The sequence below is a fragment of the Tiliqua scincoides genome, chromosome 6, assembly GCF_035046505.1.
Source record: "Tiliqua scincoides isolate rTilSci1 chromosome 6, rTilSci1.hap2, whole genome shotgun sequence".
NCBI lineage: Eukaryota > Metazoa > Chordata > Lepidosauria > Squamata > Scincidae > Tiliqua > Tiliqua scincoides.
In genome coordinates this window covers 44,181,715-44,196,128 of record NC_089826.1, presented here as the reverse complement: position 1 = coordinate 44,196,128, position 14,414 = coordinate 44,181,715, and the positions used below count along the sequence as shown (strand labels likewise).

Genomic DNA, 14,414 nt, shown 5'->3' with positions numbered 1-14,414 from the left:
TGTCCTAGCAATAAGCAAGGACAAGCTACCAGGGGCTGTTAGCATCAGAGGAACAGTAGATTGGTGCCATGCTGTCTCTTCTCCCACACCCACCTCCCCAATCAATCAGTGGGGAGAAAATATATTACTTTAATTAGGCATTAGTTATCCAAATAAAGCTCCTACTGTGAGCTGCAATAAGGATGGTGGCATGTCTCACTTCCCCTAAGTGTGCCCAAGTTTTGTAGCTGTAATTGCTGTCTCTTGCTGCCCCCCCATCTCCAGCTGTTCTACTTACAGTCACAAGACTTTGGGTACCTTGCTGCTGCTGCTCGTTTTGAAAACTTAAGACCAGATGCCCTTTTCAGGAAAGCAGTCTTCCTCTGGGAGGATTCAGTGACATTATCCTTTTCAGGCACTCTTTGTATGTGTTACTTTCATCTGCACATCTGCCTTATTATATATGATACACTTCATGGTGAAGCACAGCAACTCAGAACTTTTTTTCTCATGTCTGATTTATTTTTTTGCTAGAAATTTCTTATGGACTTTGCACTGTTTGGTGATCTGCTAGCTAGTTTTTGTTGTTTTTGCCCCCACGATGTATCAGATTTTGTCAAATTCATTTTTCAGGTGGTTATTCAGGGGCCACTATCTCTTTTTCTATTATCCAAGCTATTTCTCATTGAGAATGAATTTGCCCCCTCTTGCCTTATCTGGCTTCTATTTGAGCATGGAGACACAGGCTGAATTTAACATCTGTCCTCTCAGTAGCAGCCACCTACAGTGCCCCAAGATCAGGAGCATGACTTCATTGCAAGTTAATCAGAAGAGGTGAGATTGTACTAGGAGGAAAGACTGGCTGTCTGATGGTCATGCCCTGGCTTTGAGTTTTTGAGGCACTCTAGTAGTAGAGTGAACAGGTCACTGGTAGCCACAGGAGAAATTCCATTCAACTGAAATTCAACTAAAAATGAAGACATAGGAAGTCATAGGGCAAGCAGTAGTAGTTCAGCTGCAGACAGAAATGATGAGCCTTCAGTTGCTTCAAGCATACCTGATCCAGAAACAATGTGATGATAAAGGACAAGTTGGAGTTCTGGGCCGAGGGTCTGATAGCAGAGGTTTGCCCCCCCCCCCTTTGCAGGCAAGGAAGCCAAGGCAAACACAATTTCAAGATATCAGGGAGATTTTGGATCAACAAGAGTAAGCACTTCTTCCACATAATCATAGGTGTTGATTCACAGTCCAAATTACAATGACTATTAAGACCAACAAAAAAGTAACAGAATATCAAACAATCTTTCTGTTCCTACAGGTTTCTTCATGAGCAAATGGTAAGCAAAAAGACAATGGAGAGGGAGGGAGGGAGAGAGAGGCAGGTTGTAGAAGCCCCAGCAGCATAAGCTATGTGTCTGGCTGCTTTATCATGTACACCAAGGAACTTCTTGTGCTCCATCCTTCCTGGGTTTATGGATAATCTGTGATTAAGATGAAGCTGACAATGCCTTCAGGGCAAATTTAACAGAGTGGTAACCTGCTAAGTTGGCAGTTGGACAGAAGAGATTTGAACTTCTACTGTAGGTTCAGCTATGTTTGCATATGTCTCCCGTCTGTGGACCTCTTGAGCATGTCTGCAAACTCTCACTCTTTTCTATTTCTTCACTGATAGCTAGCACTTCTTATGTATTTATCTGAGAAAGGAATGGCAAGGTACCTTGCTCCTTATAGATCTGAGGATTTTCCAGAATTACTGAGTCTTTTGAACATGTCTATGGAGTAACTTCTGCCTGAGAACAACTTGGCGTGAGGAATCAGCTGATGGAGGAGTCCCAATTCTCTTTGTTCCTCTAATTTACACCACAGTGACTCTATGCATCCTCTAGTCTGTAGGAAATTTTACACAGTATAATTTGAGCTTGCCACCAACAGAACACTCAACAGAGTTGCAGTCAACCCTCACTTTATACTAGTATAACGTATACTAGTCTGTGAGATGTGTTTGTTTCATTCACACATTACATACTTGGGTGTACCAAGGGGGGAAAAAGATAAGGTATAATGGGCCAGGAAATTCCATTGATGCCAGAAGATTGGGAGCAGGCCAGGGTGACAGTTCTAGAGCTTCAGAAATGATGTGTTGGTATAGTGGAAGCACACAGATTATTCTTTGTAATGGTAACTGGGATTGCTTTCTTTTGGAATTCTTTGCTCATTGGGACAGGATGCTTTAAGAAGAGCATCACCCTAAAGAAAAGCACTTTCCTTTTAGCACTGTGACTTAACCATTCTGCTCAGAAGTAGGGAAATGTAGCGCTCATATTCTCTGGAAAGTGCCCTTGAGGAAACATAATTCTGGCTGGACTCTCAAGTTTTATCTTTACCAGTTTAATACCTGGTATTGTTTACCATGCTATGTAAATATCAAATATTTGCCTCGCTTTACAGGGCATTACCTTAAGTGCTGATAAGGCGAAAGGTACAAGAATGCGTGCAGGTTCTTTGCTGTGTAGTTTAGTGGTACAGTATTTATTGGAAAGGTTTTTAGATGCATGTGTAGAAAAGACACAGAAAAGCAAAGAATTGTAAGCTGGAAAGGTCTTTGTGGAGCTTCCCCTCACTCAGATTGCCCTCTGCATCACTTTTATACACAGCTCTGTGTCTTATGCTTTTGGCAGTTGGGAAGGATTCAAAATTGTATTTGTGGTAAAGATTACAATTCTTTGAGGGAAAGGAAAGCCAGGTTTCTGACACCTGTCCTTGAGCTGTAAATTTTCAAGGCCACTTGAGTAAATCTGCCCTGAACTGTTATTGGTTTTATGACAGAGCAGTGTAAAACCATCAAGTGATAGTTTCATACGAGACAAAAACCTCAAACAAAAGCCACCTTCTATCTTGATGTTTTGTGTATTTGCTCTTTGCCATTAAAGAGGTTGGTAGAGAGTTCTGTCCTTTTCTTGGGAGAAAAGAAAGCCAAAACGTTATTGTGGTTAACTAGTTGGACTTATACCTTGAAGATCCAGGTTCAAATCCAGGAAGCAAAACCTGACAAAAGTAGGTTGCAACTGGGTTTGTGTGACAACATTTCACAGACTGTGCCACCCATCTTGATGCCAAAAGTTCTTCTGCCATGTAATCTTGGCAAGGATCTGCATCTAAGCTACACCTAAAAAGAAATGAATCTTCTGTTTTAGAATATGCCCCTACTAATCCCATATAGCTTTGAGATAATACATGAGGAATTTATTCCCCAGAATGTTTGAAAAATATTGCAAATGAGTGTAGAGTTTTGAAAAGAAGGTAAAGACTATTTTCCACGTGACTTTTGAAAGACCTCAGATGCTCTCAGTCACTTCTGTGTCTTACGATATGTGAAGATACACTCTGAGGTTGTAGATGTGTGCACAATTACTGGAAAGAAAGTTTTGATACATTACTTCTGAGTAAACTCACATCAGATTGCTCTACGAAAGGCATGCCTGTTTGTTCAACAAATGTGTCAACTCTTGAAAACTTTTAGAAGAAATTCCAATGCATGTCTTCTAACTTGAAGGGGTTGACACATTTCTGTCAAGAGACACTTTCGCATACTTTAAGATGCAGGTGCATGAAGGAAAATGACCCATGAATTACCTTCAAAGGCAGCTCATTCTTGCCTAGATCCAAGACTTTTTATTGGAAGCTCTGTAGAAACTTCTTGCAGATAATACATTATTAAGCCTTTACAGTGTACCTAATCACTCAGCTGCTGATGTATCCTTTCAGAGGGCCAACTGAGAGTAGATGCCAATGTGTCGGTGCATCGCCCGGGACAACTTTATGGAGTGAGGACTGAAGTGAAGAATATCAACAGTGCCCGATTTCTAGCCAAGGCAATAGGTAAATGAAACTCTTCTCCCCAACTAAAGAATCTGGAGTTCCACACCAAAATAAGGTGTGGGTTTTATAGGGTTAAACAAGTTATGTCAGTAGATAAACCTGCTTATCCGAAACTGCATGCATTAATTTGCTGAAATGTAAACATGTTGTCTAATTTCAGCAGGTGTAACCAAAACATAGCAAGCTTGAATTGTTCTCCCCCCCCCACCCTGTTTGTTTTTAAGTAATACCCTTGTATAATTTTGCATATTAATACTTCTGTGTGCGCACGCATTGCATGTGGTGTTACAATACAGAAAATCTCTTCCCCAACAATCTGTGGGAAGCTTCTGTAACAAAGAAAGCAAAATTGGGTAGACTTGTTTAGCAAAGAATGATTTTGTTCCATACCAGCACAACAATATTTCCTTAGAATGAAAGTGATTTGAAAAATCCTGTGAAGTAGGAATAAGAGATGTGAGCTTCGGAGCGCATGCATTTGCAATGTGAGTGTGGTACAAGGGAGATGAAGCTACATAACCTAGCAAACAGTATTTTGGGCTTAGAAAATGGAAAGGGTACCATTTTTATTAGTACCAGTATCTGTTGGCATCAGTACAGGTCTAACCCAGGACCTGAAATGCTGTCCTTCTTACTTGGCAATGCACCAGCCACCATCGCCACTCTTCCTCCTCCTGCTCCCTGAATTTAAAAATGAAGAGGGGAACAGAGTGTGGAGGGGAGAAACATAGTGGGGTTAGAGCAGAGGTTCACAAACTTTTAGGGAGATTTACTCCCTAAGTAAGTCTTTGCAGGGGAGGGACCAGGGCAGCAACACGATCCCCAGGATCACATTGCTAAGGGGGTGAAGAGGAGTGCTTTTACTTATTTTCACTAAAGTAGGGCTGCTGCAAGCTCCAGGAGGTGCAGGGAGCCCTCAGCAGGGCTCCCCGATGCTTGGAACATTGAGACAGAAGCATGCACAAAGCACCTCCTCATTGTGTCGGAGAGGGACAGGGGAACCTTTACACAGACTGGTGGGACTTGACTCACCAGTTTGAGAACCACTGGGTTTGAGCATTCCCAGTCCCCTCTTTCTTTTCAAATCCAGGGAGCAGGAAGAGCAGCAGCAGTAGTGGAGAGTGGTAGGCAGACAAAGATGAACATGCAATTCCACTGCCTCAGATGGCCTCATGAGTGGGCTAGCCCTTCTTGCAAGGTTTCTTAGATCCTTGGACTGAAGGCAAGATCTGTGATTCACAAAGCTTGCGCATGGATCTATAATAGAAATTAATCCAATGAAGGGCATATCAAAGGTAACAAGATTCTGCCATCAGCCCTGATCAGTATGACAGTGGAATCCTTGTTGCAGTGATATGGAATTGGATTGATGTTTCATAATTGAGAAAACACCAAAAATGGTGTATTTGCCTGCCTCACATAACTGTTGGAGTGCAATTTAGTTTCTTTGTAATTCTCTGCTGCTAATAGGCTGATTTGTTAAGGTTTCAAAAAAATTATTTTTAATTACTGTCAGTGAAAAATAGATAAGGATGCAACATAGCTCAACCGGACTTTCTTTCTTTCTGTCTTTCTTTCTTTCTTTCTTAAGACTATGAAATACGAAGGCAAATTGAAGAGCTGGAAAATGGAGGAACAATTCTGAATGAAACTAGAGCTTTTGATTACAAGCTTGGGTAAGTCGTCGTCCCCCCCCCAACGCACACACACACTTTACTGTTTATACAATAGCATCTGGGGGGAAAAAACAAATCCTCATCTTAGGCCAGAGACATATTATTAGCTAAAAACCCATTCTGAGTATTTCTGGCACTTTGATCCTCAACAAATATTTGGAAATATGGGCTGATGGCCCATTCCATTCAGCTGCTGGACATGTGATAGTCATGGGAAAAGGACTTAAAGAGTCTATGTGTTGGCTCTCTTCCATGGTAAGCCAGTTTTGCAGATATATTGCTCTGTGGAGAATTCAACTTTTGGCACATGCTCCATTTTGAGTTAGTATGTTTACATCCAAATCTTGTACGTGGTGGTGATAGTATGTGATTATTATATTGGTTTCCTGTTCCAGCAGAAACAAATTTGCATCAGACTTCCCCAACTCAGATATCCAACCACCCAAACTAAAGACAAGTTGGGGAAAGCCCTGCTCCTCAGGGAATACAGAGGACCCAATCCTATCCAATTTTCCAGTGCGGGTGTAGCTGTGCCAGTGGGGCCTGCGCTGCATCCTTTGGTGGCGGGGGGGGCAGTCACAGAGGCCTCCTCAAGGTATGGGAACATTTGTTCCCTTACCTCAGGGCTGCATTGCGGCTGCACCAGTGCTGGAAAGTTGGATAGGATTGTGCCCTGAGTCCTGCAAACACAGAGGAACTGAGTTACACAAAGCAATTCATATACATGCTGCAAAAGAAGCCACTGGTCATGGCCATAGGCAGGGTGACATAAGGCAACAACAGCACAGGAAACAAGACCAAGCAGCCTAGTCAGAGAGAGCAGCCCACAACCTAGGAACTGATTACGTAACAACTTCCCTGCTGATGGGGTTGCATCACACACATCCACACCCAGTATTACTGTAAAGGTCTAACTTGCATGCCATTACTATTTCGGTCAGGGCTGTGTGGTCAGTATACAAAACCTCTGGCTCCACCTGAAATTGCTTCCAACTCAGACTACATGTCCCTAACTCCATAGTCCTGAGCAAGACAATTTTGGGTGGGGTCAGAGTCGGAGGTTGCTTCCAAGGGTTGCTTCCCTGCTTCCAAGTTTCCTGCCTCGCTTCTGACCATCTAGCCTTTTATTACCCAACAAGGGTAGACTCCCATGAGATGCAGAGAAGTTACCTCATCACATTAATCGCCAACCCACCCAAAACTTTTCCTTTGTCTACCACATGCTCAGATGGTTCTGTGAGAAACTACCAAATCTCATTTATTTCAGTGTAACATTATAATTTGCATATTTACATGAAAATATAAGGAATTCACAACTTAAATTAACAAGTGGGCTATTCTAAATACTTCTGTTCACTCTGGGCTGAGAGGGCTAATAAAACATATGTTCTTGCTTAATATCACCACCGGGAATGTGTCTATCGCTGTATGCTTTACCAGGCTTTAAACAGCTACCCCTCTGAATCCATTGTATGGGCTGCAAACACAAGTGAAAGAAGTGCAAGGATATGGAAGCATGTAAGATCAATTCTAGCCATTCCGTCCCATCAACAGAAGATGCAGGGTGCTATAAATTTTTATCCCTTGTCCTTCAAAAATAAAAATTTCTAAAAATGCAGAGATCTCTAAGTAATATCTGGCACTCTTTGTATGTGAACCAACTTTTCAGCCTTAAACTGCTATATCCATGAGATTTTTCTCAGTGCAGTGAGTGCTAATTTTTTTTTAATTGTGGCAAAATAATGAGAATTTAGTACATGCTGTGTAAGGATAGAATTGGGTCTAATAGAGAGAGAGAGAGAGAGAGAGAGAGAGAGAGAGAGAGAGCCTTTTTTGTTCAAATTACCAAATGCAACCTCCTGTACTGAAATGGATTACCATTATTAGTATTGTGCAAACATATAAGTAATATTGAAAGTGTTTTAGATCTTAAGCTTTTGAGACTTTTTTCTTTTTTTTTCTTCAGGTGTACTATAGCTATGAGAGATAAAGAAGGAAAGCAGGACTATCGGTAATTATCATTCCCTCTATTCTAAGTCCTTACGCTGCGAGTCAGTAGGGTTGTAGCCAAAATGGGACCAGCCACAGACAGAGGTTCCTGGGTACTTTTTGAACTCCACAGGCTTGCAGGTCAGAACATTACAAAAAACAAAATGGGTGAAAGAGCACACACCTTGCTGCATGGGGGGCTAAAGGCAGAGAATCAAAGTCTCTAGAGACATACTCTTTCTGCCCAGGGGTTGGGGGTGAGGGAAAGAACTTTACATTTTCCTTTTAGTTTCAAGCAAAAAATTGACAGTGCAATTTAAGACAGTGTTTGAAGTGGGTGGAAAGTGTGAGTGGGTGGAGGGAAGACTGGAAACAGAGAGAAGAATTAAAAGAACAGAACTGGAAAGTTGTGAAATAAAGGAAAAACATCTGAGAGCTGAGAGCTGAGAGGAAAGGTAAGGCTGTTTGTTCAATATGCAAGATTACAACCTAGCCCCTGCTACTTAACAATGTGATCCAGGGCATGCTTACTCTACAGAGTTATGCTTACTCTTTGACTTCCACAGATATGACTAAGCATTGATGGGGCTTTGGCTGATGAGAACTCTGAGAAATCAGTACTCGGGGTGATGGGAAGCCAAACCGCTTACGCTTAGCCTCCTCTTGCTCTGTCACTGACCTCTTAGAGTCAGGGGAAAAATTGAAAAGAAGTAGCTGTGCCTGTCTGCTGTCCTATAACTGGACAGTGGATTCTATTCTATTCTAATGGATTCAACATTTTGTATGTCCTCCTTGCTGTACTGTCAACTCTTGAGATTTTCTGTTCTTCCCGCAATTGATGCTCTCATACGCTGTGGCTAATGCAATAATAACCTATTTAGCCTTCATTCCCCCCCCCCCCCCAAATTGCAGTTCACCATGTGAAGGAACAGGCTGTTTTTGTTTTACAAGTCCCTTCTAGTGTCAGGCTGTCTCCCTGCTTAGAACTGGTTCATTTGGACTTTAAAAAAAAATTGCACAGCAGAAAGTGAGCAGAGAATAAATGGGCGCCAAATTAATGATGAAATTTTGCTTTTTAAAACTGTGCTTCTGTTCATTTCAAGCTGGTTTGGAAAGCAGTGGGTGCAGCTTGATTGTTGCTCCTTTAAGAAATGCATCCCAGCTGTTTGCAAAGGAAGATTGCAACGCTTTAATTGTCTAAGTTTGCAAATCCATCATTTGTTTCTGCAAGGCAGGAGTTGGCACTTTAATTGCCATGTTTTTGTGAGGGCTTGAATTAGCCCCCCTTTTCAGCAGAGGCCTTGTCCTTTGATGTTGTCACTCAGCTTTATTTACTATGGCACCCTGCTGAAGATGGCAACTTGGCTTTTAACGCAGCGTGTTTTTTTATTATTGAAACTCCTCAGATTAATACGAGGGAGGTTGCAACCTGCATGAAACACTCTTAGCAGCTGGCTGTCAGTCTTCCTTTTTCCCTCTGCCAGATTATACTCCCAGTTGGTCTGAATCACAGATCCCGTTTGGCACCAAGAAGGATGAGTGGCATCTGCATTTTGTTTGTTTTTTGGGTGTAAAATGGTTTAGATTTATTCTCTCTCCCCGTAGCTGGCTGTTTTGACAGCCAGTGGCGGATCATCAAAAAGAGCTTGAGGGTATGCTTTGGCACAGGGGCTTATCTGTTGCTACTCAGAGGACTGTACTGAGCTGTGCATTCCAAGTATTTGGTCTGGTTACATCAAGTCGTATAATTATCAAGAGAGTAACGACTCTGTCACATGTTTTTCAATGGGCTTAAATAAAAATAACACCAGCGGAGCATCTTTTTGTTCTTCCCCCAGGTTCATGCCAGAGCCAAATCTTCCCCCATTGATTCTGTACGATGCTAAAACTTTGCCTGCACACACAAGCAATCTGCAAGTAGTGAATATTGATTGGCTTCGGGAGAGGCTTCCTGACCTCCCGAGTGTGAAGAGAGCAAAGCTTGTCAAACGTTACGGGATTCAGCCTCAACACAGTTTCACCTTATTGGTAGGTCTATTGATTGAACACTCAAGTAAACCAAGAAACTTCAAAGAGTTCGTGCTTCAAAAAATGCTCCTAAAAATGTCATATTAGCCAGCTGTCAGCTCTCATAGATTTTCTCATTTAGGAAATATGTTGGCATACTTTGCTGTTTCTGCTTGGATACATGTGCAATCAAGGTAGTTGGAAACCAGACCTACCCTTTTGACATGCATCTGTGTGATTTTTCTAATGGTGGTGGTTATAGTCTCATAACCTAACTCTTTAAAACTTGACCCTCATTGTCTTTGCTTATTTGCTACAGTCTGCTGGTATTACATCCTTGCAGTGTTGACAACATTTTGTTGTGTCCATTGGTCCAGTTACACATTATCCTGCTATACTGGTTCTGTAAGGAACTGGGCCATTGGAACTCGTTTAGATATTAGTCTTCAGTCTTTATGGGTTATACTTGAGTGGTAGCACTGACTGCAGTGTCCAATATTCAAAAAAAGGAATCTCATCATGAGTCTACAGTTCAAGTGCCTCTATAATCTATCCTGTGTTTTATGGAGTTAGCTGACTGGGCTAAGAGACACCTTTTCAGTGAAAGGTCTTTTATATTTAGCAGGCAGAGAGCAACTGTCCCCATTGAGCTCAGCATTGCATCAATACCCCCCTCCCGAGACTATTTACTGGTATCTGTTTTGTGTCTCTTTGAGATTATGAGAGCTGTTGGGACAGGGAACAAATACTTGCTACTTATTTTGAGTTTATGAACTTTTGCAGAAAAGCAGTACATAAATATTTTTAACAATAATTTAGGCCATCCCAATTATTATAAAAAATTGTACATTGAACGCTAACCAAACAAGTACCATATGGCTTAATGATAATTTATCCATTACTTTTACCATAAACTGCTCCTTGCATGTCATTGCTAGAAAGAAACTATGAGGTTTCTCTGGAATTCATCTCATGCATATCTGCCATGAAATTAGTATACAAACAAGCCCTTGCATCCAACATACAAGGTTCATTGGCTTCAGGGGAGCTTCTAAGCCTCGAAAGTCAATGCCCCAACCTACCCAAGGTAATTATCACTCTTCTCAGTCATCATTTCACATTTTCTCTCTTAACCTTTTCTTTCTAGAAGAAAACTTTCTAAAGGCCTGCTACTTACGAGATCATCCTTGACTCCTTCTCCAATTCTCCTATGTTTTCAGGCTTATTCTGGCAGAATGCATAGTTGTGCTGAAAGTAAATCAAGTAGTATATATACTATGGGGACCGCTTGAACCCCACAGTACTATGGTTAATGGTTTGTATCCCAGGAAAGATGGTCAGGACCTAACACCATTGAAATGAATGGGGACAAGTTAGTTCACGACTAACTTAAAATCCATTAATTTCATTGGGACTAGTGCAATCCTATGCATATTAACTCAGAAGTCAGTCCCACTGTGTGTTCAATGGGGCTTACTCTCAGGAAACTGTGCATAGTATTGCACTCATAGTGGCTAACTGTCTTTGCATACCACCTAGTGTTAGTGCTCCAAAAATGGTTTACTGTGATCCTTTGGTAGCACATTTCATTTAGGTCACCAGAATGCTTACATTCTATGATCAGGTCTTCTTTTTTAAAAAAAAAAATACTGAGATATGCAGTATTCTGTTGGCGTGTTAAGCCTCCATCAGAAACACAAGCAGATTGCTACTGGAATGGATGTATGTATCTAATAAACAGTCTTTCAAGTTAAAGTGCCCAAGTGTACTCATTAAATAAATGGCATAGACTCGTGCTCTCTGCCAACTTGTTAGGGATACCATTATGCAGGGGAAATTGCATTCAAATGTTGCCAGACTTCAGTACTGGATCATGGTGGTTTTTTTCCCCTTTGCTTGTTCCAATTGATACTGCATCAATTCTTTGGGGTCCCGCAGCTCCGGGCAGTTCAGGATTGGACTGCCCATTGCAATGAACATTTCTAACAGCACATTTTTCTAGTGGAAAGTCATGCACTTTCTTGTGTATTTTCAAAAATGTAGTCATTGAAAGAACCTTAATTTCATTTAGATTGTCACCTGTTTCTTACCTCTCTTCAGTTTCAATGATGATAGTTTTTACAGATTATGAAAACTATGTGAAAATTAACAAGCAGAAGAGGAGGTTTGGGGTAATATATACACTAAGCAAATTTTTCCTCTGGCATTACCACTAAGTAACATCAGCAGAGTAGTGCGTTTCTGCTGGCACCAGTTCTTTTTTTCTTTTTAACCATGTAAATATAAAGAATTGTTGCAAAGCATTACAGAATGTCCAAAGCATTAGAAAAGCCATAGAAGAATTGTGGTTTTTTTAAATTGCTCATTAGTATTAATCACTTTATTTAATAGAAACATTTGGCATGAAACACTTGGCTTGACATTGATATTTGTATGCCAGATATAGACTTAGGATCATCCAGTGAGCAAATATTAGTTCATTTATAGGCACATAGTATCCCTCTATCAAGTGCACCAAGTATCCCTCTATCAAGATAAATTCTTCTGTTTGATGCTAATATTGTAAAGTAACCTGGTTTGTGAGATGTTTAGAGCATATTCAAGGTTAAGTGAGGAAGGAAGCTGCATACTACACTTCTGAGTGGGTCTTTGTGGTCAAAGATGAAAGTTGGGGGTGGTAGTCATGGTGACACTCAGATGCACGGTAGCGTGACAAACCTAGAAGATACTGTACCATTCTAAATTGTGTAGAACTCAGTCTTGAGCCTGCCTGTCTAACAAAACAGCTGCCCAGTGCTCATCCTAGCATCCTCTATCAGCCCACAGCTGTCCATTGCAGCTTTATCTTCTGCTCAGATCTCTTATCTATTTGAATGGTGACTGTTGCATGTGGATAGGAATTTAGGAATTTTGAAGGGGGAAAGAAGCTGAATGCTATATCTTGTACTTCTTGAGGCCTGTCCCCAAATTTCTGAATCCTGTACTGTACTGTCACCCAGGTCTGGCCCACCCAGGAGGTTAACTGAGCCAGGGGCACCCACCACCTGCCTCCATCCACCTATCTCTGCCACATTTCATTCCTCTCTTCCTTTTCAACTCCAGGGAACAGGAGAAGGAGAAGTGTGGTAGAAAGGAGAGTCCCGATATTTCTTCCTTTCTTTATTCACTTCTTCCTTTTTTGAACCAGGGAGCAGGTGGACAAGAGGTGAAGGCGGCAGCTGATGGGCAGGGAGGCTCCGACATTTGGTACAGTGCCTCAGGCCCTGGGGTCTTGCTTCGCTCCTTGACATACTTGTGGGTATATCAAGTCTGTTTAAAGATTCTGAGAGGCTCCATGCTAAAGGATCACTTGAGACGCTCCCTGTTGCATCAGCCTGTGACATTTTTTTCTGATTTGTAATGTACTGTTTGTTGATGATATGGCCCCCTCCATGAGTGAGGTAATTGTCCTCATTGCCCACTCTCCAAAAGACTAAACTAGACAAATCACGGTACTTACACGCATGCAAGCACGCACACAGATACTGGGGTCTGTTAAATACCTAAGAAGGCCCTTTATAATCTGTGAGCATTTGTTGGTTTTTAGCTTTCTTGCCTTGTTCATGTTAGCCTTGTTTTTTTTTAAACTGCTTTTGTTTCTTTGCTTTGCTATTTTAAATTGCTACTGTTTTAACTTGTCTTGTTTTTAAGTTGTTCTTGTTTTAATGTTGTGTTTATCATTTTAGCCCTGGTGACCTCTGTATGGGATAACAATATCTCATATAAATAATTTGGCAGAGGTAGTAGGCAGGTTCCAAGCCTGTGTGTTTGTGTGTGTGTGTGTGTGTGTGTGTGTGTGAGAGAGAGAGAGAGAGAGAGAGAGAGAGATGGAGAGAATACAAGATGCAAGAAGAACACTGAAACTCCTGACAAAAACAGACTTTGAACTGAATGGGGCAGGGCAAAGGCTAAGATTCAGAATTGGATATAAGCAAGCTCCACTCAAGGGTTGTCTTGTGTGAGCTTATTCCCTAAGCTGGCAAACTGTCTGAGTGAGAAATATTCCTCCAATGAGTCATAGGATTACTCCAGGCTTCTGTGCTGAGCAAGTCTGCTCTTAGATTGTTGATGTGAGTCTGCTGTGCATTTTGATCAGCTTTCTACCTGTAGAAACTGTCTGGGGGAAAAAACTGCTTGAGTGGTATTTTTTTTTTTAATGCGAGAATTAGAGAGTTTGGTTTGTTTCTCACGATGAATTTTGTTCAACTTAACAAAGCACAAATCTGACAGATTTGTTCTTAATCATCTCCTACAGACATATAGTAGTCAGAGGATTGTTTCAAATCTTCATTCATCCATGCAGCATACTGGTGACCGTGACTCAGTCTAGCCTACCTCATAGGTTGGTTGTGAGGATAAAATGGCAGGGAGGAATGACCTTGTTCACCATTGTGAGCTCCTTGGAAAAACTGCAAGGTACAAATATCATCAATAATGGTAATTGCCCTTGCAAAAACAACAACAGCCTTCAGGATGGGTTGCTTAGTGGTCTGGGACCAGCAAAATAGATATAGCTAAAGGCCCAATCCTATCCAGTGGGGCATGTACTCCACCCTGCAGTGGGGGGGAGGGTCACAGATGATCTCCTCAAGGTAAGGAAACATGGTGAACATTTATTCCCTTGAGGCTGCATTGCGTCTGCATCAATGCTAGAAAGTTGGATAGGATTGAACCCTAAGACTGGTAACTTCTCTATGTGAATTCATTTCAGTAATGAACTACTGAATGGCCAGTCTAACTTCTGCAAAACTGGTAGAGAATGTGAAGCCTTGTCTGTCATGCTGTTCTGTAGGATACGCATGCTGCAACTCCTTTTGAAAACCCAGTGAAGTTACTTGAAGCACA

At 41.5% G+C, this 14,414-nt stretch overlaps 1 protein-coding gene across 2 annotated transcripts in view; it reads left to right on the top strand.

Moving 5' to 3' along the window:
- GATB (glutamyl-tRNA amidotransferase subunit B) overlaps nt 1-14,414 on the top strand; it is a 56,657-nt gene that overhangs the window by 23,758 nt on the left and 18,485 nt on the right. For both annotated transcript variants that reach the window (XR_010794701.1, XM_066632978.1), the window contains exons 6-9: nt 3,745-3,858; nt 5,450-5,534; nt 7,501-7,545; nt 9,362-9,551. Coding sequence is in view for 1 of the 2 variants with exons in the window: in XM_066632978.1 (XP_066489075.1) it covers nt 3,745-3,858; nt 5,450-5,534; nt 7,501-7,545; nt 9,362-9,551 (434 nt within the window). In the remaining variant the exon portion in view is untranslated. The remainder of the gene's footprint in view (nt 1-3,744; nt 3,859-5,449; nt 5,535-7,500; nt 7,546-9,361; nt 9,552-14,414) is intronic.